We start from the raw sequence: 23,824 nt of genomic DNA on the forward strand, positions 1-23,824 counted from the left end.
AAAGTTGCTTGACTTTAGAGAGAGATAGTAACATTAATTGCCTTTTTTTTTTTTTTTTTTTTTTTTTTTTTTAAGTTTTTTAAAAGGCATGAGGAACTCACAGATTAGAATAAAACTGAAAAAGCCTTTTTACAGAGGTGTTAGGGATTTAACACTTGATCTGATAGGAGATGAAAAATATGGGGGAAAAAAAAAAAGAGTCTTTGCTGAGTAAGTAACATACGTAGTATAATAGTACCTGTCCAGGAACGACTGCTCTGGAGAAAAGCTTATTTAATTGAACCAGTTCATTGGGTGTTGTATCAAATTTCAAGGCAATACTGTTTAGAGTATCTCTCGATTCCACCTGTATTAAATTGAGGGAAAGAAAAGAAAAACAAAATCAAATCTGTAAGCAGTTAGTTCAAATGCTACCTTGTAACTTTTAATCTTATGTAGATTTTCTGAGATTTTTTCATAAACTTTTCGTCTACATACCTTGGACTGCTCCAAAATGTTAACTACCTCCTGGTTATTAGTCTAATTTAAGCCTGTATGATAACACCTGCCTTCCCATTGAGATTCCAGGAAACCAAGTGTGTCAGTCACACACACTGGGCTGCAGGTTGGATATAGCACCAAAACTCTTGCTGTGTAAATTCAATGCTGGGGACTCCTGGACACATACATTATGCTCTAAGAAATCAGACACTCACATCCTCCCTATCTTTATCTTCTCATATCCCATTCTTCAATTACCTAAAAATTGAGACGGCCCCCATAAGTGCTAATACACAAGCTGCCTACTGAAATAAGCTTGTTAATCTGATTTTCCAGTAAAAATCACCGACATCAACAAGATCAGCAAAACAGATCAGCTAGTATTAAAAGACTGAATACAAGCATATTAGAGTCAGTGATTTCTGAGTGAAGTAGTATTTTTTTCACCATCTTAATCTCACCTCTGCTGCCTCTCTCCATTTCCCAAAACATATCCAATATTAATCAATAGAAGAAAGCAAAGAGAGTAGTTTATTTTTAAATCCCATCTACAAAAAAGTACATAGGAAGTATTTAAGGATAATGATAATTGTATGATAAACAAGGATGCAACTAGAAGCTTATCACAATAGTACATGGCTTCATAAACACTGTACCGAGAAAAAAAAAAGGAAAAACATTCTATCAGCTAAGAAAATATGAAGCACTATAAGCACAAGTATATTTTTGAGTCTAAATACAGATCACAGCGATAAAAAAAAATCCCATTAACTCCAGTCTTAAATGTCTTCTCATCTGTCCCTCAGCTTACACCTGCATGATATATACCTCTTCTAATACTTACCAATTATACTGAATAAATTTATTTTTCACAGGTTTAGTTTTCCTTTTACTCACTCAAGTTTACTTGACAGATACAGAAAAGAATCCTTTCTGTGCTAAGTGCTTCTCCTTTTTTAAAAAACATAATTTTCAAGGGATAAGGAACAGAAAGGGGAAAAAGACAACTACACCACATTTTCTTCCTTCTGTGTTCAACACACCTGCTTTCACGACAACAAGTGGATATCACTAGTTGACTGCATACCCCCTGTGATATGCATCTTCTGCTCTTTATGCTCTTCCTTAAAGACATAGAAATCCCATGTCTGTGGGCCCTGTCAACTCTTAACAAACTTACAAGGTAAAAATACTTCCCTTCTGCTTGAATGAATTAGCAGAGGCAGAACAAAAAGGGAATGGGCTGAGGTGAAGGAAGAAAGGAAGGGTCATGAAGTACGCATGCAATACAACACACAAGCAATAGCTTTTGGTCTGACAGCAGGCCCACCTTATACCCAACCACACAGGAAAATGCAGTGCTTAGAACCCAAAGACTAAAATGCTCTACTTGTGTAGCATAGAGGTATGTCCTCGGCTAGCCTGCTCCCAATCACAGTCTACTTTGGACAGTTTCAGATGAACTACCATTCTACAGAGCATAACTTAATGCTTACTGTTAGCAGCAGAATGTAACAAGACATTCATTCTTGACAGAAGCAGTAAGGATTATACCAGAATGTAAGTACATATAACGTAGTTAAAATTGAATGATGAAATATTTAACACTAATACATTTTATTGACATTGTGAGAATACTGGTAAATACACCTCATATCTGCTGCCAAGCCCAAGTAGAATATACAACATTAAATAATTACTCCTCAAAACACATTCCCACTTGACTGCTCCAAAACTCAAAACTGACCTAAAAGAACTTAGGAAAATGAATACTTAATTAACATTTTCAAAGTTACATCACATCCTAATGGGTCCCTTCCAACTCAGAATGTTCTATGGTCCTACTCTTCTGAACACATTACAGGAATTTCAAGAACGCCTAACTGATAAAGGAGCAAAGTTTTTTTAAATACAGAGTAAAGTTGCCCTGTAACAAGTGCTACAAGCACCATGTACTTCAAAGACTATTATACTTCGACTGAAAACAGTAGTTTGGGATACCAAATACCAATTCATTACTCCTTGCATTATTACTTATTAAAAGCAGTATTTTTATATATTACAGTATCCTAAAGTCATATCAAGATTTGAAAGCAGGAGTTGAATAATTTCCTTCCATACAGAATTTGTTATCTTTTTGTCAAGGTGCATTTGTCAGCCTGAATTCATTAAACATAGCTACTGCCAAAGAAATGGCAAGTTGCTTTTTTAGAGTTATTCCTGCATTATGGTAGCTCTTCATACTGGAAGCTGCCATTAAGGTACACAAAGCAGCTAAAACCTCTTCTGGTATTTCAGGTGCAAATGGCTTCTGCACTACACAGTACTACATGATCACAGATATGCATAAATCACAGCATTCTCATATCCTCCTTTTAGTTGGTACCAAAGCAGATAGCAAAAAAAAGCCAACTAGACCAGATATTTACAACTTACTCCATACACTACAACAAAACTGACAGCCAAATCACAAAGGATAGTAGTGTAACTTTGCTACAGTGGGGAGCAAGACCTTCTAGCCAACTGTGTTGTGTAACTATATAAACAAGTCCCTGTCCTTAGCTTCTACCTTCTGTAGTCATTTACATATGTATAAAAATAAGCATGAAATTCTAAGCCAGAAAAGCAGATGTTATGCATATGACTAGCTAGAGCAATAGATACTTAAGGTCCACATAGCCTGTTTTACTCTTCTATCACTATCCAGATCAAACACCCTTCAAATCCCCTTGTCCCATTTAAGCATAGGTAACTCTAATTAGCCCTTATTTCATATGAAGACTGTTACTTCTATCCACATTTGTCACAAACCCGTACACAAATACCTTCTTTTCTGCCAGATTAACAGTTGGCAAATTTATTTTAGAACTTTATTTAAAGGATGCCATCTGAAGGGATTTGGGCGAGCTTGCAATGATAGTCCACATTAATCTAATCAGATTCAACAAGACCAAGTACAACACAATGCACGTGGGTTGGGGCAATCCCAGATATGCCTACAGACTGGGAGAAGAACACATTGAGAGCAACTCTGCTAAGAAGCACTTTGAGGCCCTGGTGGATTAAAAGCTAGACATGAGTCAACACTACACACTTGTAGAAGTCCAACAGTATCCTGGGCTATGTCAAAATAGAGGTGGCCAGCAGGGAGAGGGAGTTGACTGTCACCATCTGCTCTGACCTCATGGGGCTCTCCCTGGAGTACTGTATTCATGTCTGGTGCCTCTAACACAAGAAAGACGTGCAACTGTTGGAGCAGATCCAAGAGGAAGACTACAAAGATGATCAGAGGGCTGGAGCACTTCTATGAAGGCTGAGGGAACTGGGCTTTTTCAGCCTGGAGAAGAGAAGGCTCCAGGGAGAAACCATGATGACCTTCCATCTTATAAAACAGGAGAGAAACCAACTATTTTACAGTCTGACAGAAGGTTTTGTTTGTTTGTTTTCTTTTAAACTCAGAGACTAATGAGGCACTGGAATAGGTCTAATAGAGAAACTGTGGATGACCCATCCCTGGATGTGGACCAGGTTGGATGGGGCCCTGGCCAACTGATCCAGTGGGTGGCAACCCTCCTGACAGCAGAGCTGTTGAGAGAAGAAAACACCATTGCCAAATGCTTCAGCCCAATACCAGCCAATATCAGATTGTGATCTTGTCTAATTTTTAAAAGGCATAGTATCTGTAACATGTAATTTCAAGAAAGACAAAGTCTTCAAATATTACAAGTACACCACCAAAACCAATTTTAAAGAGCTAACAATAGGATAAATAAAGTAACACACTGTTACTGTGATGTACACTTTCTAAACTCAAAAAAAAATTATGACAGCAGCAACTCAGGAAGTCAGACAAGAACACAGCCCTGGCTTTGGAATGAAGCATCAAGGAAAAAAAGTATGTAGTTTATAGGAGTCCAATCACTCTAGAAGGGCACACATCACTTCTCTACTTTCCAAAATACGTGTGTTCAGCCAATCATTACAATTCCAAATAGTCATCTGAGTTTGAAATCTAGCAAACTTTGACCTGTTTGATGATCACCATAAAAGCACTTGCTACCTGAACTCCCTGAGATAAGAATGAAAATTACTCCTAATTCTACCTTGAGTAGCTGCATTCATGAGCCACTGTAGTTCTGTTCTCAGCACCCAGACAAACTTGCTTTTAACTAACACAAACAAACTAGTAAAGAATATCTAGAAGCTGGACTTAGCACCAAAAAACTACAAAAAAGATGAACTGAAAAGAGTGACAGTTCAGTGGTAATAACTCTGGCTTAAGACTGTTTTAAGATTCTGCTCTACTATACACTTGTGCTTTCTTTAATTGATAGCAGACTCTTCTCATGACTATGTTTCACATACACTATGTTTCAGAAGCTTATTCACTATTTCAGGAGAAAAGCACAGCCTTTATTCCCCAGAGTTGAACAAAACCAATAGAAGTTACATTTACCTTTCCTCAGTAGCTAGAATTCAAAAAGCTGAAATTTGTTTTGAATTTCAACTTCAATTCTAGCCCATACTAAAGGCTTTCTTAAGCTCCCAATTGGAATCAAGCTAATGGAATGCATCTTGCTTTAATACACATTCTCTCTCTTCAAATTACTGTCATAGACTTCATAGTCATTAAACCATATCATTTCAGTTTACTGTAGCACTAAGAGTTAAGTCTTCCTTATCTCTTATTCTTATAATAAGAACGGCAAAGAAATCAAATAAAGCTATTCATAAATTCTCATTTTTATTTTACCCTGACCAGCTCCAAAAGCATTTAAAATAACCATGATAGGCTTCTTCCACTTTAATGTTAACTCTACAAAAATTATTTATAGGTTTATTTCCAGTGTATAACACAAGACAGATAACTCTCACTTCAGTTTCCCTTAGTAACCACAAATGTGAAAAGCTGACTGCAGTACAGTTTGAGGGTCATTTCAAGAACAGAACAGGCAGAGAAAGGCTCCATTTTCAGATACTGCTGGAGGATGAGATCTGTACTGCAAAAGGTATGGATCTATGAAATTATTAGAAGGCAGCTGTAAGGTCAGTACCAAAATACAGCCAACCTTTCCCTACCCTGAAAAAAAAACACAAAACCTTCATTCTATTTTTTTCCCCTCCTGATTCCCACAGTTCATTAGCAGTGCTGAAAGCAGGCAACATGCACGTGATTTTAACTAATATTATTTACTGTTTCTAACTGGCTAAATGGTTCAGCTTTACATAACATGCTGATTAGTCTGGTGTTGGCAGTTTATTTTTTTTCTTATGAAAAAAAGCAGAAAACTTATGAAGAAGGGATTTAAAAAAGCATTACTCAAGTACTACTGGCTATCTAATTGCTCATTTAATTTAAAAAAAAAAAACAAAAACATCGACTACACAGATTCTAAGATTAAAGGCAATGCATATCACCAGTTTGCCTATATTTTGTAAAGAAACTAAATCTGCACTTGGTTTGCAATGACATTTTAATAATCAAGCAGCAACTTACAGAATATTCAATCGTCCCTTTAGGCTTTTGAAAAGACATTCGTCGCCCATCTTTCTTGTCTGCCGTCTTCTTCTGGCCAGTGTCTGAAAGAAATTGAGGCAATGCGCGTGTTAAATTCATTTTCCTCTCAGCACTGTCACAGGCTGCTGACTACAGCCCCGTGGGCAGACATCTAATTCACTGGTTACACAGCTTGCTCCCAGTGATTCTGTCTAACAGAGAGCCAGCTGCTAGGATAACGACTTCATTCCCTTGCAATGCTTTAAGCATTTGACCAATATAAACCACCGATAACTAGGAATCAATCAACAGGCTAAGTACTTGCTAGCATCCAGGAAGCTATTAAAGGAGAAACACTAAAGAGGCAATCTACCCCATTAGACTTCTGGAAGTACTGGTATAATCGGTTTTCTATTACAGCCAGTCTGCTTTTGTCTAGTGGGCAGGTGGTCTGGAATTCTGGGGTGTTTGAACTTATCAGCTTTTTTAAGCTGCATGCTGTTTGGTAAGGAGAGAGTATTTAAAGCTTTTGTGTGAAATGAAGTGCATTCATATTTAAGTTCAGAATTATCTTGTTTGTAGCAAACACACCCTAGGAATAAACAGTAAGATACTAAATAAATAACACAAGAATACTCCTTTTATTGCTGCTTCTTATCTAGATGACCTCCATTTCATGAACCAATCAATAATGTGTACTTCAAGTATATTCTAGTTTTTGACTGATCAGCTTGATATCATCATGATTAAGACAACAGAAAAGCGTATTTACATGACTCAACAGAAATTATTTAATACTATATCTTTAGAAAAGTTTATTTTTAATATATCCACCTACAGGCAAGTGTGGGGTTTTTTTGTTTTTTTGGTTTTTTTTGTTTTGTTTTGTTTTTTAGATGATTCTATTAAGTTGCACCTCTGCTACAGGGCTTCCATCTTCAACGGCAGTATATCTGCTACATAGGATCCCAAAATATTTAATGAAAGAGATGTCATGTTTCCATGCTGCACTGACATTAATTACAGTATTTTTCAAAACATTCAAATTTCTATTGCCATACCTGAATATGTTCAGTTGAACATTTCAAAACACCTTGAAAACAAGAAACAAACCTTACAAAACATGTTCTTCTGCACTACCTTATCACAGATACATTGAGGGCAGAAAGAATGCTCTGCATTTACTTAAGCTAATACGTAAGCTTGATGCAGATTTGCAGTGACTCCTACACATCACTGTTTTTAATTGGTATCCTGACACCAGCACTGGAAAAGAGATTGAAGAATGCTTGTAGGAATCCTCTTATCCCAACTCCCCCAAATTCATACACAGGTAGTTAGTTGAAGCTATCAAGATACAAGAGAAAAAGGAATGCAGCACAAATTGCTTAGGAAGTTCTGAAGTGACAAAAATAATAAGCAATCTAAAACCAAGTTTTTTTACAACTGTAACAGTAGTAAAGTTGTAGAGGACCATAGTAAAAGCAACTTCCAGCAGGCAATGTTAAGTACTTTACAAGGGAGTTGTCACTAAGCTAATTCCACATTTTGTATGTACACAGGTCGCTTCTAAAGCAACGCCTCCTATTTATTTCCATGTAAACTTATCAGACACAAACAGCACAATAGCACTGATGAAGCAAATTCTCAGCTAAAAACAGTATGTTTCAACACAGTCACCACCATTAGCTATGCATTATAGCCAGCCATGAACAAAAACCAGCATGCTGCATTCAAATCTGCACCAGCTGAGGTGACACACTGTTTCACAGCTGCTATGACAGTGTCATTTCTTAGGGAAATTTTTCCCATGCAGTCCATCTTTCATCAGCCCAAACCAAAAGGAGTCAGAAGGCTCTGAATCTAGATTATGTGGTAGGTAGGACAGTCCAGGCAAGATGGGCAATGTGCTCCACTGTCTTCCAACTGATACAGGGCATAGGAAGGTTCAACCTCTACTGTCTTATCAACAACACTCACCCCAACATTGTGAATCAACATAATAAGGTAAAAGGCATTAATTTCAGAGCAGCCCTCATGTTAAAAACTAAGCGAGCAAGAATGCTCCCATACTCACAAGATAAACTTTTGATATATAGACTAATTATGGTAACTTTTAATAGCTATGATCAATAATGAAGATGTTAAACCTACTTTCAAACACACTCTAGGAATTCTGAGTCTGAAAAACTGTAGCTTGGCATCCTGGCATCTTCATTCAACACATTAAAATGTACGTCTTCCATAAATTACTATTTGTATCTTAAAAAGAAAAAAAAAAGAAGCAAATATCTAAAAGAAATGTTCTCTTCTTCCAGATCAACCATTTTCTTGCCACAGCTCCTACCTGACCTTGCAGAACAGGCACACCCTTGGCAAGGTGTGGATCACTGCTAACAGCCACCAGACCTGTAGCTGTTCCAAGTTTTCCAATCTTACTAGAACTTCACCAGCAGCCTGATTTTCTGTCCACAGCAGTTCAGCTCAAATACTCATAAACAAAAGTCAAAAGACGCAGTGAGACAAAATGAATTCATTCAGGACCCCATACATATCTTAAAAATTTATACATTGAGTAGGTCTCTATTAGAAGAAGCATCTTTACATGCCACCATTAGCTAGAAATATATAAATCCTGTATATAAAAGCGCTATATATACATATATACACACACACACACACACTCATTTGCATATATGTCTTTTTTCCTCCCTAATCCATACCTGCTTTTCAAAGCAGATGGACTCACTGTGCATCACAGACTTCAGTGCACTCATGTCACTTAAGAAAAACAACAGCAACCAGGGCAGGGAAAAAGCCTGCTGTGAGCACATGTAAGGAAAGCAAATCCCACGAGATCTCACAGCACAAGGTACCCAGAAGTATATATACTTCTTTAATTTCCTTTTTAAATGTACATTCCCTTCCATGCCTAAGGCAATAATTCTGACCCCTACTTCAGTGCCCACTTCAATTCTTTCCCTCTGTGATAGCACTATTTCCTGCTCCCCATTTGGATACAGGATGCTTCACTCCTGACTCTGACGTAACTCTTCTGAGGGTAGAGGAGATGGATGCAAGTAGCACTAAGCTATGTTTGTGCCAACTACCTGGCTGGCAAAGCATAGGACACTGCTATTTAGACTCCAAATCTCCATCAGTAACAAATGCTTAAGCTATCTATCTGTACACTGAGAATCTGTACATGTCACCAAAAGTGTCATGAACTTAAACTAAGTGGTATTTCAGCTACAGAAGTGAGCCAGAATAGCAAAGACAGGCATTCTATATCCCTGATGGCATATTGTAAAGCATCCAAAACTCTCATGCTGAATGAGTGGGCTATTTATTTTTCAGAGGAAAGTCAAATAATCTTTCAGCCATCCTTATATTCCTAGCGCTCTAGGAGGCAAGGGAAAGCTGAAACAACTGTCAGAGCAGGATGCAGAGGTCTGAGAAGACCCCAGTACCAACGTGAATCAGTCCTATCTTTTAATTTACTTCTCTGGTGAAAACACTGTTCCACATGGGCTCATCTTAGTAAGCTGCACACAACCAGCCAACAGTAAGCCTGCTGGGCTACAAGAGACTGTTGTTCTCAGAGCTCAAGTGTAAGAAAGAACTGATCCCATTAATCACACTGTATCATGCAGGACCTCAGGAGTCAGTGTATTCAGGAAGTGCACTTGTTAAATGTTATTAGATCTGCAGCAATAGTGCTTCATACAAACAAAACTCAGAACTGTTTTCTCATGACTGTTTATACGCTTCTAAAGAGCAGGAGTCAAGTTGATAGGGTGGATTCTTTTTGGTGACGAGTAAAAAGAGAGCATGGGGCAAAGGGCAGGAACTAACACAGGAAGTACCATACTAACACAAGGAAGAACATCACTGTCAGAGCGACCGAGCACTGGAACAGGCTGCTCAGAGATTGAGAAGTTTCCTTCTCTGAAAATACTCAAAGTCTGCCTGGATGCCGACCTGTGAGATCAGGGAACTGCTGTAGCAGGGGGTTGGACTCTATCTCTGGAGGTCCCTTCCAACTCCTACAATTCTGTGATTCTGTGAAAAGGAGACATTTTGTAACATCTGAGTTGATGCTTTAATTCTAAAATGCTCTTCAGTAAGACTGTCTCTTTACCACACCTTCAAGTCTTGAAGCAGAAGAGTAGGTGTTACATCCACAAATAAGAAAGTATTTGAACTGTGTAGGACTTGCAAGACTAGCACTAGGAAGATACAGAGGAGAGTCTGCAAAATGACACCAGACCAACACACAGTGCGAATGCTGGATACAAGTATACAGAAACAGAAAATGAGATGAGCAGAGCAAGAGAACTGTGAACACAATCATCAACAGATGTAGAGAGCAGGACTCTCATTATTCCTATGCATTCGTTTATGCAAAGTAGGAAGAAGAATTTTAGAAACATTATGTTTGAGGAACAAAGAGTTTTAGATAATGGAACTTTGACCTTAAAATAATCAACCGAATAGTTAATAACAGTTAACAAAACTTTAAGACCAATTTCCAGGTGAAAAAATTAATAAGCTAAGCAAGCATCCTTGGAAATAAAGCAAGCTGAACAAGCCATCAATTAATTGAAATTATTTGCAATTAGTAGCTGAGCTTATTAGGATCAAGAAGATGGAAGTAAAACTTTTTTATTATTACTGCAAACAAGAACTGTACATTATACATTAGATTTGCATGAGTTTAAAAAGAGAGGCAGAGGCAGCAGACTCATTAAATGCCTGTCAAGGGCAATCTTCTGCAGGATCTTAAAAACCACCAAAAAACAGACACAGAACATATGGGGTAAAGATTAAGAAGTGAATCACATAAGGAAGTAAGAAAAGTAATCTTGTTTTGGAAGATGCTCTAATATGTTGTTCTTTAGCACCATGTGAAACAATTTTCTAATTGATGTAACAGAGGAAGAATTGATAGTATAGTTTATTAGTTTTGTTCCACTCGGTAGCAATTAGATCTTTAAAATCTTTTTGGTTCTTCATGAAAAACAGTTTAAGAAATCTTTATAATCTGTAAGGCTTGGAGACATGTTCCCCTGCCCTCTCGAATTTTAAACAGCAGGGGCAGCATCTCAGCAGAGCTTTGCTTCCACAGTTAGAAAGTGACTACTATTTTCAGTTATCTCTCAATGTCTTAAGGGAGCTGGGGGGGGGAAAAAGGGAAAGAGACCCAAAAGTAGGCTAGAAGATGCTATGAGTTACAAGCTTGCTAGATGAAGTTTCAGCAGCCCAGACCAAGGCAGCCTCATAAACAATGCCCTCTTCAGTCCTCTTGCTTATGCTAAGCAGCTGCTTCTCACACTGCGATTCAGTCTTTCCTAGCCAGTCACATTCTCAAAAACCTTGATTTTTATCACTGCTCTCATGATTCTTTTTTTCATTTCTCCTTAATGAAGAGTCCCAAACTAACTGCACGTAAGACCTTGTTAATGCTGCATCAGCACTTCAAGCATTTCATAACAGCTCTTTCTTACAACACAAACTCAACACCAATTCATCTGGTGATCCCTGTGGTAACACAGTGTCGTCCTTCTGCTATCCAGTTGGGAGTACAGCACTTCAGCAAAAATAATAAACCACAAGACTTGAGGATTAAAAAACAAACCAAAACAAAACAACCAACAAGCCACATTCAGCAGAATCAGATTTAAGACATCCTGTATTAGCAGGGCACTTCTCCAAACTGTAGGAAGACCTACAGCCAGCTCCACATACAACCCTTCTGTCACTTATGCCACATTGACTTTCTTCTGAAACAATGTTTCACAGTCAGGGTAAACAGAAATGCTTCAAGTTTTCAGATTATGCCACAGGATGTCTTAGTAAGCTTCCTTCCTTGTTTTCCCAAAGTCCACATGTATAGTTTAACACATCAGTCTACACAGCTGCACGCTCCACCTACTGTAGAACCTTCCTGTAGATCAAACCTATGTGACAATGAAACATGTAAGTCAAAAAAGTTGAATACTCTACTAAGATGGAAAACAAATGCTTGAAAACGAACAAATTAATTGCCCTTCACTTTCAGATATTTGTACATTGCACACCAAATCAACACAATTGCACATATGCAATTTGGATAGCAAGCAGCCAAATAAATAAATAAATAAAAATCAAGCAATCTTTAGGCCAGATTTTTATGACTTTGCACTTGGCCTTTTCATATTTAAGATGAAGGCATTTCTATGCTGCATGTCCCTGCCCCTCAAGAGCACAAAATCAGGTAGCTCATCCTGCATGTGAAATTATAATCAGTGCTTCAATAGACACTTCACTGTACACATGAACTGAGGGGAGCAGTCAACATACTCGAGGGCAGGATTGCCACTCAGAAGGATGGAGACAGATTGAAGGAAGGGACTGAAGGAAACCTTATGAAGTTCAAAAGGACAACAGTGCTCTACATGGGAAAGAGTTCCATGTGCTATGCAGGTCACCTTTTCATGTCTGACCCCAACAGAACATCAGCTTTAAAACTACTTTAACGTTAGAAACTGCATTTTTATCTTTTTCCAGTTAATTCTTGCACAGCACATCAAAACAAGAAGCACAATACAGTCAAAGGTTATGTTACTAGAATGAATTGTACCTAGATTATAAACTAACCCATAAATGACCAGAACACAACACTTCAGTAAAACAACTCATATCAGAACCCTATTGTGTGGTAAAGACTGGATTAAAAATTGTCAACTATGCCAAAGACTAGCTAAAGGGAAAAGAGAAACAAATTAACAGAATAGAGGGATATACTAATGAGTTCCCAATGGACTAGTCTTAAAAGCAATTTAATCACACATTACAGAACAGACTTGGAAGCCGATAGCACATCAATAGCAAAGGAAGATTACAGCAACATGAGGGATTCTGCAGCCAAAAAGCCTGGAGAAAGCAAATAAGGTGAAATGTAACAGTACAAAGCACAAAGTGAAGCAAAAGATCATTTAATATCACATATGCAGGGAACACAGTTTCTGATACAAAACAGTGGCGCACAAGTTGAAAAGACTGTGCATATATTAACATATCACAAGATGACTGAGTCATCAGCCTGATATGTTCCAAGATTACATTTTCTTCTTATGCCTCTATCAAGCAAAGTATTTTCAGATGTGAGAGAGAAGCACTGATGTCTTACTAAAAGGTGCTGGTACATTTTACATATACATGCTGATCTAGATGAAGTACAAGAAAGCCTGGAGAATTGTTGCTCCTCAATTCGAAGCTTCTACCATGTTTTATCACAGACCTGTTAAATTTAAGTTCCTAAAAGTTAAGTATGTGAGAAAATAACCGACCTCTTCTTTTTTAAAAGATGTTGAATGTTATTTTATTACTGCTTTATCCCAAATCTTACAGTAAGACTTGACAAATATGCTATAACTCTGCCCTTTTTATTTCTACTGCTCTGCTGCTACTCCACTGAAGTACAGAGCAGGTACAGGACACATGGCTTACTGGATATACTGTGCATTGTTATCAGTCAAGAGCTGATATGACAGAAGTGTCAATAAATCCACAGGCCACTTGGCTGAAATCTGAACAAACAATTGAGCCCAGGGGAGAAGACAACACAAAGTCTTCAAAAAAAAAAAAAAAAGGCAGCAAGAACAATTCCCCTTACAGACTGAGCGAGAGGATACTCTGAACTAGGAGTTCTGAATGACTGATCCTCATTTCTTCAACTTCCGTACTTAAAGATATACTGCAGGAAGTCAATACTGCTTCTGATGTTTGGCTCCTCCCTTCACAAATGGGCCGCAGACATAAGTGAGGGGAGAACACCTAGGAGGGGCTGTAAGTAATAGACCACTGTTACCTGGAAGAAAATTCCTCAGTGCAGCTATTCCATACTCCGCTTTAAAGCAGAGGTACTGTCAACATCAAATCGCATCAGCTGGGGATTGGTTGAGTCAAGGAAGTAAGACTTAAACTGATGGAAATTAGCCTGTCATCTGTACCAGTCATGTTCTACCCTCCTAATGAAATTCTTTGTACCATCTAGTTTAAACTTCATAAGCCAGAACTTGCTGCCCCCTCTTTTATCATCTATTACTACTGAGAACAATCACACCCCCTTAAATCCCCCTTAACTGTACCTGAATCCTTCTGCCTCCCTCTGGACAAGGCTGAAGGCCTTCTCTCAGTCCCTCATAAGTCATATACCTTAAACTCCTAAACAGACTGGCATTCCTCTGCTAGACCCTCTACAAAATCTCAGCAGCCTTCTTGAACTGTGCTGCACAAAGCAGGACACAGTAATGCATATGTGGTCTCACAAGCCATACAAAAGAAGCAAAATAATGTCCCTTACAGTGCCAGCCACGCTCTCTTCTGTAGCAGATTAAACAAATGGCATATTAAGTTATAAAACATGCTGCTAGCTCATTTCAGTAAGTTCTGTATGAATTAAACTCAAACCAAACTGAAAGTTCAAGTTAATAATTCTGCAGTGAAGATAATCCTTAATCACACATTCCCTAAAGCCTCAAGTCACATACTAAAGCAAATAAAAACGCACATAACTTCACTATATGAACACCTATGACACACAGCAACAGACAAAAGCTACATAGCTACCAAGCTGCATGGTGCGGTCAACACACTGGGGGGAAAGGATGCCCTTGGGACCCGGCTCGAGAGGCAAACCCATAGGAATCTCATGAAGTTCACCAAGGCCACGCACAAAGTCCTGAACTTGGGTCAGGGCAATCTCAAGCATCAAGACAGAGAATGGACTGAAAGAGACTGAGGAGAAGGTTTTGGAGGGGTGTCGATGAGAAACTAAACACGTGCTGGCAACATGCACTTCCAGCTGAGAAGGCCAATGGTATCCTGGACTGCATTAAAAGAGAGGTGATCAACAGGGCAAAGGAGGAGATTTCCCCCACCTACTCTGCCCTTGTGAGACCCCTTTGTAGTCTCTGGAGTGTGTGTACTGGGAACATCAGAGCAGAGCAAAACAGACGTAGAACTGTTAGAGCAGGTCCAGAGGAGGCCACAAGGATGCTCACAGGATTGGAACACCTCTCCTGTGAAAAAAGGCTGAGTGAGTTGGAGTTGTTTAATCTGGAGAAGGCTCTGAGGATACTCCACTTTCAGTACCTAAGGGCCTTTCAGTACCTAAGGGGCCCACAAAAAAGCTGGGCAGGGACTCTTTACTAGGGAGCATAATGACAGGACATGGAATAATGGCTTTCAACTAAAAGACGACAGGTTAAGATTAGATACAAGGAGGAAATTCTTTACTTGGAGCAGGGTGAGGCACTGGTGCAGGCTGCCCAGAGAAGCTCTTGATGCCCCATCCCCAGACGTGTTCAAGGCCAGGCTGCGTGAGGCCCTGGCCAACATGATCTAGTGGAAGGTGTCCCTTCCCATGGTAGAGAGTTGGAATGAGATAACCTTTAAGGTTTCTTCCAGCCCAAATCATTCTGTGATTCTAAAATTCTGTTCTAAACCTTCCTCTCTAAATCCAAGCCACACATACATACCAGCTCCTTGTAGAAGTTACCAGTGGACTATCTTCAGGAGTGCTACTGTAAAACTTACGTGGCTTTTCCCCCACCCTCAAAAATGAACTAGACGCTGAAATTACTGGTAGCATTGGTCTTGAAGCTGGATACCTCCTCTAGAATTTGTTTCTCTTTGCCTTTTTTTTTTTTTTTTAAATCTTCTACCACACTCATTAGCAGACAGAATGTATTTTTAAAGTTACTTCACATGCATGGTTGCATGACACAAACAACACTGAACTGGTCCAACAGGTTTACAGCCTCTTAGGGCACTATTCAGTCTCTCAACCTCACCTTTCTCCCTTCCAGGAAGGGACAAAATCTGTTCAGCACATACCTGAAGGAGGATATAAGCTCACAACAGCTATTACAATACAGCATTTGACCAGAAAAAAAACGCAGGAGTGTAAGGGCTGCATCCAAAACACCACATAGAGACAGAACACTTGGAACAGTTAGTATCTGCCATTAAGGTTTAGGTTAGCTTCACAGTACCCACCTTTGACTTGAAATCCAACCTCTCCTTTAAGTATTGTAATTGCTGCTACAGCTTTCACAGCACATCACCACAGCACAGGCAGATTCCAAAGCCCAGCAAAACACTTGCTACATGAAAAATTCTAAATTTGATGAGAATTTGCTTCTGCCTCTAAGTGACCTAAATCATGTGAAGAAGGCAGCATGGAGAGCAAAGATCTAACTGCCTCACACAGCATGGGTTAGGACAACTCAAGGGATGTTTCTGTCAAAAAGGAATGTCTGATTCTGTGCACACAGAAATCCATTCTGTATTTCAGAACAGCAATGATCCTTCACTAATGCTGACATTAATATTACACCATACCAATATTTTGGGAAATACACTCCATGCTCAAAGCCAGAGGGAAAAAAAATATTAAGCTACAGTCCAAACTAATCCTTTGCCCCTGAGTAGGAGGGAAAAAAAAACAAACCACAGGAGCTTCTTCCTCCAAGTCATCACATATTACAGGAGATGCCACAGACTTTTCAACAGCTGAACACCTGACCTTAAAACTGACTTGAAGACACCTGAAGAGTTTTACTGTCATTCTGCATCCACAAAAGAATATGAGCAGTCTCTGTTAACAAGCCTTCAACAGTTTGTGGAGGATGAAAAGGTATTTTAATCTCATTGCTGAAATACCTTGCTGTCTTCTTCTCATCCTGTTATGCCTTTAGATGGGGGAGAAATAAGGCAGAAAGTGTAGCAGTGTAAACATAGCTGGTCTCCTATGATCCTTTCTGTACAGGTATGACCCAAGACAACAAGAATAGCATCATCTACATCTCACTCTGCACAGGCACTTAACTGTTGCATTAAGATCTTGTTTCTTACCATTAAAAAAAAGTCCTACTTAGACTGTGAGCATCCACTTAACACTGAGCTGCTTGACACTGAAAAACTGAAAACACTACTTACTGTTAACTACCCTGCAGACTTCTGAAAGACATTTTCACAAACAGCTTTATACAGCTTCTTTCCAAGCAGTCCCCAGCCACACTGCTTTTACCAGTTAAGGCACAGGTTGTTTCTTCAGCCCAGCCTGTAGCATTACTTCGCCGGAGCCCTCACTGCCCACACACCCGCGTGCACACGTTGCCCACACCTCTGTTCCTCACGGCACATCTTCCGATCTGGAAGCAATACCGTTACAGACAGCACGGTGCAGAAAGGGGGGAGATTTGAGCAAAGAATAATACAGAAGTCACTTGCTGTTTCCTCACCGATCCGGCGGGCCACCGAAAGGCAGATGTACTACTTCTGATCTTCCTAAAGTACTCCTGCAAGTTCCCCAGAAACACGTGGAAAGCAGGAACTGCCCTGCGCAGGAGAGAGCGCACAACCGAGCGAGCCTGTGCCGCGGCCGCTTCTGCCCCAATCAGCAGCACCCCAGGCAGGCGCGTGGGAGGCGTGAGCGAAAGCGAACACCGCAGCGCTGCCACCGCCACGAGGACCCGCGGGAACGCAGCGCCGGGCGGCCCCGCCGGGGCAGGTGCCGAGGCGGCCGCCGCGCGGTGTGACAGCGCCAGGCCGCGGCCCTCCCTTGGCAGCCCTCTCTCGCCACTCCCCAGCCCGGGGCCGCTTTCCAGCCGGCCCGCGCCGCGGCTCCGCCACCCGTCCGGCGAAGCTCCGAGCGAGGCGGCGGCACCGCGCGGCCCGCCCCTCCTCCCTCCCGTGTTCCCGAGTCGGTGCCGGGACGGACCCCCGCCCCGCTCCGGACAGGCCGCGCTCCGGGCCGGCCCCGCCGCCGGGCGGCAGCAGGGAGGCGGCGCGGCCTGGCGGGGCGCACGGCTCTGTCCCTCGGCCGGCTCGGCCGCTCCCGGCCCCGTTCCCGCCGGTACCTGGCGCGGGCTCGGCGGGCTGCGGGACCGCACGGCTCACGCTGTCCTGGAACCGGACCTGGCGGAGGCCGCCGGGCACGGCCGCCCAGAGGCGGCTGGCGGTGCCGCGGAGCAGACGGCCGCCCTTGCCAGTGAAAGCGGTGAGGTAGTCCATGGCGGAGGGGCTCCCGACGGCCACGGGGACCACCGGCAACCCACACGCTCAGCTCCGCACGGCCGCCGGCCCCGCTTCACAACTTGGGGAAACTTTGGGGCTCGGCCCCGCCTCCATTTAAAGGAGCCGCGGCGCCGCCGGAGCTGGGCGCGGGCGGGCCCGGGCCGCCAGCGCGGGGCTGGGAGGTGCGGCCCCGCGGGAGCTCCGCGCCGTGAGGGAGCGGCTGCTGCCTCAGCCGGAGGACGCGGGATGCCGCCCCTCAGGGCGCCTCCCAAAGTGACTTCACATCCCGGTGCCTCGGAGTTTCTTCGTTTTTCCACAGATGCGCTCCGGGCAGATCTCGGAGTGCCCATCTGCTCCCAGCCCGGCTGCTTTCTGCCCGCCCCAGAGCTGACTGCTGGCAGCCACAAGCAGGAGCAATGGATGCCTGGATCTCTGCTACCCTTTGTAACCAGAACACTTGGGACACTAATTCCCTTTAACGTCAAGGTACATGCACCTGTGAACTTATCTGCAGTTCAGAGGGTTTGGTTACACTGTGCAACCTCCTTGCTGTAGAGTGATGTGCTGGTTAGCTTTCTGCTGACTTTAAACTTTCACACCTCTGCTCCCTTTCACTGAAGAGGATGAAAATGATCCCTGAGATCACAGAATCACAGAATGGCTTGGGTCGGAAGAGACACTAAAGCCCACTCAGTTCCAATCCCGTGGTGTGAGCTGGGTGCCACCAAGCAGATCAGGCTGCTCAGGGCCCCATCCAACCTGGCCTTTAATGCCTCCAGGGATAGGGCATCTCTCCGGGCCGTCCTCTAACAGCTATAGTTGTCAGGATACTTCACCACTGCAAAAGCAAGACCAGATGCTACACTACATGCTTTTGCCTTAGATCAGCTGTATTTCTGACACTTTCCTGCCACATGGGAAACCACCACTGTGCTGGTCCAGCCAGGTCCTCCCTGCATTCGTATCAGTGGTGGTGAACTATGAGGCCTCACTCAGCCTTACAACTCATGGAGCCACTTCGGACTTGTAGTAGAACTTAACATAGTGTATGTACAAATATTTCTTTATTTTTGAAAATATCATTTGATTTGTGGTGTTCATTTGAATACTTGCATTCTTGGTGCACACACTTCTTGGAACTTTCAAGGTTTAAAGAAGTCAAACCAATTAGAGCATATTCCAGCTTTTTTTTTCTTTTTTTTTTTTTTTTTTTTTTTTAATAGAGAAAAGTATCTCACAGAATCACACAGAATCACAGAATTGTAGGGGTTGGAAGGGACCTCCAGAGATCATCGAGTCCAACCCCCCTGCCAAAGCAGGTTCCCTACACCAGGTAGCACAGGTAGGCATCCAGGCAGGTCTTGAACATCTCCAGAGAAGGAGACTCCACCACCTCCCTGGGCAGCCTGTTCCAGTGCTCCGTCACCTCACTGTAAAGAAGTTCTTGCGCATGTTTGTGCGGAACTTCCTATGCTCCAGTTTCTGGCCATTTCCCCTCGTCCTGTCTCCACTCACCACTGAAAAGAGTCCATCCTCGCCATTCTGCCCCCCACACCTCAGATATTTATAGACCTGGATCAGGTCCCCTCTCAGCCTCCTTTTCTCAAGGCTGAACAGACCCAGTTCACTCAGCCTTTCCTCATAGGGGAGATGCTCCAGGTCCTTCACCATCTTCGTGGCCCTCCGCTGGACTCTTTCCAAGAGATCCCTGTCTTTTTTGTACTGGGGAGCCCAGAACTGGACGCAGTACTCCAGATGAGGTCTTACCAGGGCAGAGTAGAGGGGGAGAATCTCCTGCATTCAGTTTCATGAGTGACATCTGCCTTAAGATGTGTGTTCTACAGATGGGGAGGCCAGAAGTAAGATTACTATACTTACTACCTGTGGCATAGACATTACGAACACAGAACAGTAAATTAATGTTCTTAATATTCCAGTCAGAGCATGATACAATTATATGCTACATCTAGCTGCAAATGAAAGCATTGTTTAATAAAAAATGCTCTTGTTGAGCCAAGTCTATTGTGTGTAGGCAGAACAGAGGAACAAAGTGCTGAGCTATCTCAACTCCTATTCACTCGTAGCAGCTGCTCAATTAAATCAGAGTTTAACGTCAGCATTTTGGAGTGCTGATTTCTGAGGGTTACTTGATGTAAACAGTATACTCAAATCAACTCCTCTACTACTAAAATCAGTTCCTGCTCAGGAGACAACAACGTTCCATTTTCATTTTCTCCCAAATAAAACATTTCACTGAACTAAAATGAATTTTCAGCAGAATTAGCTCCTCCTCTCCCTCACCCCTTGCCCTCCTCTAAAAAACCTGCCAGTAGAAATGAATGTGTGATCTGTCAGTTCTAGAATTAATGAATAAATCAGGAACTGCAGAGTCATGCACTACGTGGTCCAAGTACCACTAGATGTTTGGTATATAAACTATCCTGCCTACCAGATTTCTCCTGCCCTAAACACTGTAATTAGTTTTCATTATATTTCAGTGTTTCTACTGTTGGCAGTGAAAAAACTACAGTCAGTCTTTTGCTCTGCTTATTCTATTTTAGAGAAAATATACCTATGTTTTTGCACCAGAAATATGCTTAAAACTGATGATCAGGTGCCTTGAAACTTTGAGCTGGCTTGTCCACCAGTATTATAGCCACATATGCATCTCTGTTATTATATTTCCTTCTATTGACCTATTCAGTGAGCAACATATGTCCTTTTTGTCATAAAACTAAACCAAATGTAAGTATTTTTGTTAATATTTATGATAATTTTTACATTTGGATTGATCTTGAACATCTTTACAGATCAATGTTCCTTCATCATACTGCCTTTATGTCATCTGTATCTAGAAACAACAGTTTTTGTGAATATACAAAGTTCTAATAAGAATTTCTACAAGAACTTCCTATCTGATCTCTGAATGTGCAACATGACCTATCCTTAGGATTATTTTTTAGCCTGTGGTATTAGTGCCAAAAATGTATCTCTGTTAACTCTACAATCACTTAAACCTTGCTATCCAGAACAATGAGCTGCTTCTTGAGGAAGTATTACTTTTCAGAAAGGGTGGTCAGGCACTGGAATGGACTGCCCAGGGAGGTGGTGGAATCACCGAGCCTGGGGGTGTTCAAGGAAAGGCTGGATGTTGTGTTGAGGGACATGGTTTAGTAGGAGCTATTGGGAATAGGTGAACGGTTGGACTGGGTGATCTTTTAGGTCTTTTCCAACCTTAGTGATTCTATGATTCTATGATTCTATGATTCTACCTTCCCTCTATTGTTTGTGCCTGTTACCACGCTACCACAGAATCACAGAATGGCCTGAGTTGAAAGGGACCTCAAGTACCTGAATCTCCAATCCCCCTGCCACCATTAGTGTGAGCACCAGTATCCATTTGGCTGGTGAGTTAATTGTACAGTAAAAATGATCCACTTAAAAGTATTTTTTAGTTTAGTGGAAACTAACTAAGCATATCTATGTTTGTATTTTTTTTCCCCTCAGGGTTAACATTATCAGTAGCTAGATCTCCAAATCTGCTTCATGCTGCAGCTATATGTAAACACTCACAGAAGCAGATATTATAAAGCAGACAGCTGCTTGAGCTGCATCTTAAGAGAACTGACAGTGTAAGGATCAGAACATGGATCAGTTTTGATCAAATAAAAACACAACAAGGAAAAAAATATTTGTAAAGTCTGAAAGTAGAACTGTATATAGAAGTACTTTAAAGGAGAAAAAAAAAATAATGATGTCATAGTAAGTGTTACTGACGTATAATTTCTCTGGGGACAGATACTGGGGGCAGTTGCTTGTGAAATTCATTCGTAATACTTTGTTAATTGCAGTAACTAATTCCAGGCAAAATGCCAGTAAATGCTGTGCAGTTTCCTTAGGTCTCAGCCACTCACATGCTTGATGTACAGGATATGGGTCTCTTGCTTTCCGTCTTGCCAAAGTTTTAGCACTACTAAGCAGCAGACAAAAGGACAGAAGCACTAACACAAAGCCTCTGTTTTATCTTGTGAGAAGCAAGACTTGTGCATGCTTTCTGAGATGAGAAATCATGGTTTTGATAATTTGACAATCAGTCAGAACCAGTGTTCGTATATTATTTGATGTAAGTAACACCTATATGCAACTATGTAATTTTGACAGCCATAACCAAATGCCTCAGCACCCATTCTGGAGGCACCTATTCTCATTCGATGCTATGATGAGGCTGTTTGCCTCTAAATTACCATGTCTGGTCAAGATCCCATCCATTTATATGGTTGCAAAGCCTATAATGAGTGACTAAATTAGGGATTTGAATTAGAACATGAATAAAAGCATAACTTCTCTTACTAAAAACAGATTTAATTAAAAACTAATGTAAAGCAAGAATCATTTTTTTCTAGTGTAAAAGATAAACTCTTAAGAGAGAAATTCATGGGCTGCAGTTTGTTTCCAATGCTATTTCAGTGAAAGATAAAGCAATGCAGAATGAATATGCGTTCGCTGAAGGAGGAGCTAGAACTGAGGCATGCAGAACTTCCACATTCTCAGGTATATTTCCTTATTAAACCCTTTAATTTGAATGAAGAAGTATGGAAGTACGTAGTTCTAGAAGTAAAAATGGTTACACAAATTGATTTTTGTAAAGGTCCAAATAGTTCCAAAGTTCAGTGTTACTATGAACTTGGGAGAAGGTGAAAAGAGATAACCAGTCGGTGGCACTGAGTAAAGGAGTCTATTGAAAGCGGGTTATTTCCTGAGAACCATCAGCCAGGGGTGTCTGTCCATATAGGTTTCACAAAACTACATTCTCCTCTCAGATGAGATGTTGAGCAAGAAGGCAGCTCTCATTACCTACAAAATAGTTTCAGAAATGATAAACCTGGCATCTCACACTTTAGAAGATAGGGCTATACTTCCATTTTTTATAACAAGCTCCCTATGACATTAGAATGAAATGGGAGATCAGTCTGATCATTGCTGATCATTGTTCCACAGGAAATGGAACACTGAAAGAACAAGACAGAATAAGCAGGGGGAACAAGGGAATTTGCAGTCCTTTGTTGTAGGCTGCTGCACTTCAAGTATAGCTTATATATCTGCTTATTCCTGAAATAGCAATGAAAAAGACAGGACTTCACCACATCCTCTCTTTTAGAATAGTCACTTTCTCAGTAGAAAACTAAGTCTAATTCCAACTTTATTAGTAATTCAAATCAGTTTCAGCAAGGCTTTCATTTCTTTTTGTAGAAGCTATATAATGGAGGTACTACAAGTAGACGTGAGGTTTCTCCAGGCTGAGGAGAACATCTGGATAGCACCTCAGCCTCATCCTACAATGCACTTCAGCACCAAAGCCCTCCGTCTTAAGCACTGCTCCTTACATTTCATTTCATGATATTTAAGCATTATAACATTCCTTGTGTTTAGTTTTTTGTCTTATCAAATGTAAGAAGTTTTCAAAAGTCCAGCTACACCATCTGACCTACTTGACCTTTGTCTGTATTGTGGCTACAAAAACTGTGCATGTCTTTGCTTGTTGGGTTGGAATCTAATGTTATTCATGTCAGACTATTTATACTTAGGGCAGCCCAACAAGTCCTTTTGCATTCTTACAAGAACCTCTGAGGGGAGAGCAACTTTTGCTTTTCTAGTCATATTTGAATACTCTGTACTGGCATATATATCATAGTGATCAAAATTTATATTAAGAATATGAAAATCTATAGAAATAAACATAAAATGAGTGAGCGTATTTTACTCCATAATATGCTTAGCTTC

The 23,824-nt window shown here is 41.0% G+C and overlaps 1 protein-coding gene across 11 annotated transcripts in view; it reads right to left on the minus strand.

The window, feature by feature from the left end:
- The window catches only part of OXR1 (oxidation resistance 1), a 240,885-nt gene that overhangs the window by 48,048 nt on the left and 169,013 nt on the right, over positions 1-23,824 (minus strand). For 6 of the 11 annotated variants that reach the window (XR_007375873.1, XR_007375874.1, XM_048939870.1 and 3 more), the window contains 2 exons: positions 5,978-6,060; positions 239-346 (listed from right to left, as the gene is read on the minus strand). Coding sequence is in view for 9 of the 11 variants with exons in the window: in XM_048939870.1 (XP_048795827.1) it covers positions 239-346; positions 5,978-6,060 (191 nt within the window). In the remaining 2 variants the exon portion in view is untranslated. Of the gene's footprint in view, positions 1-238; positions 347-5,977; positions 6,061-17,268; positions 17,290-17,886; positions 18,120-23,824 lie in introns of those variants that run through there. The other 5 variants (XM_048939872.1, XM_048939877.1, XM_048939874.1 and 2 more) reach the window with 5 other exon arrangements.

Source organism: Lagopus muta, chromosome 3 (genome assembly GCF_023343835.1).
Source record: "Lagopus muta isolate bLagMut1 chromosome 3, bLagMut1 primary, whole genome shotgun sequence".
NCBI classification, from domain to species: Eukaryota; Metazoa; Chordata; class Aves; order Galliformes; family Phasianidae; genus Lagopus; species Lagopus muta.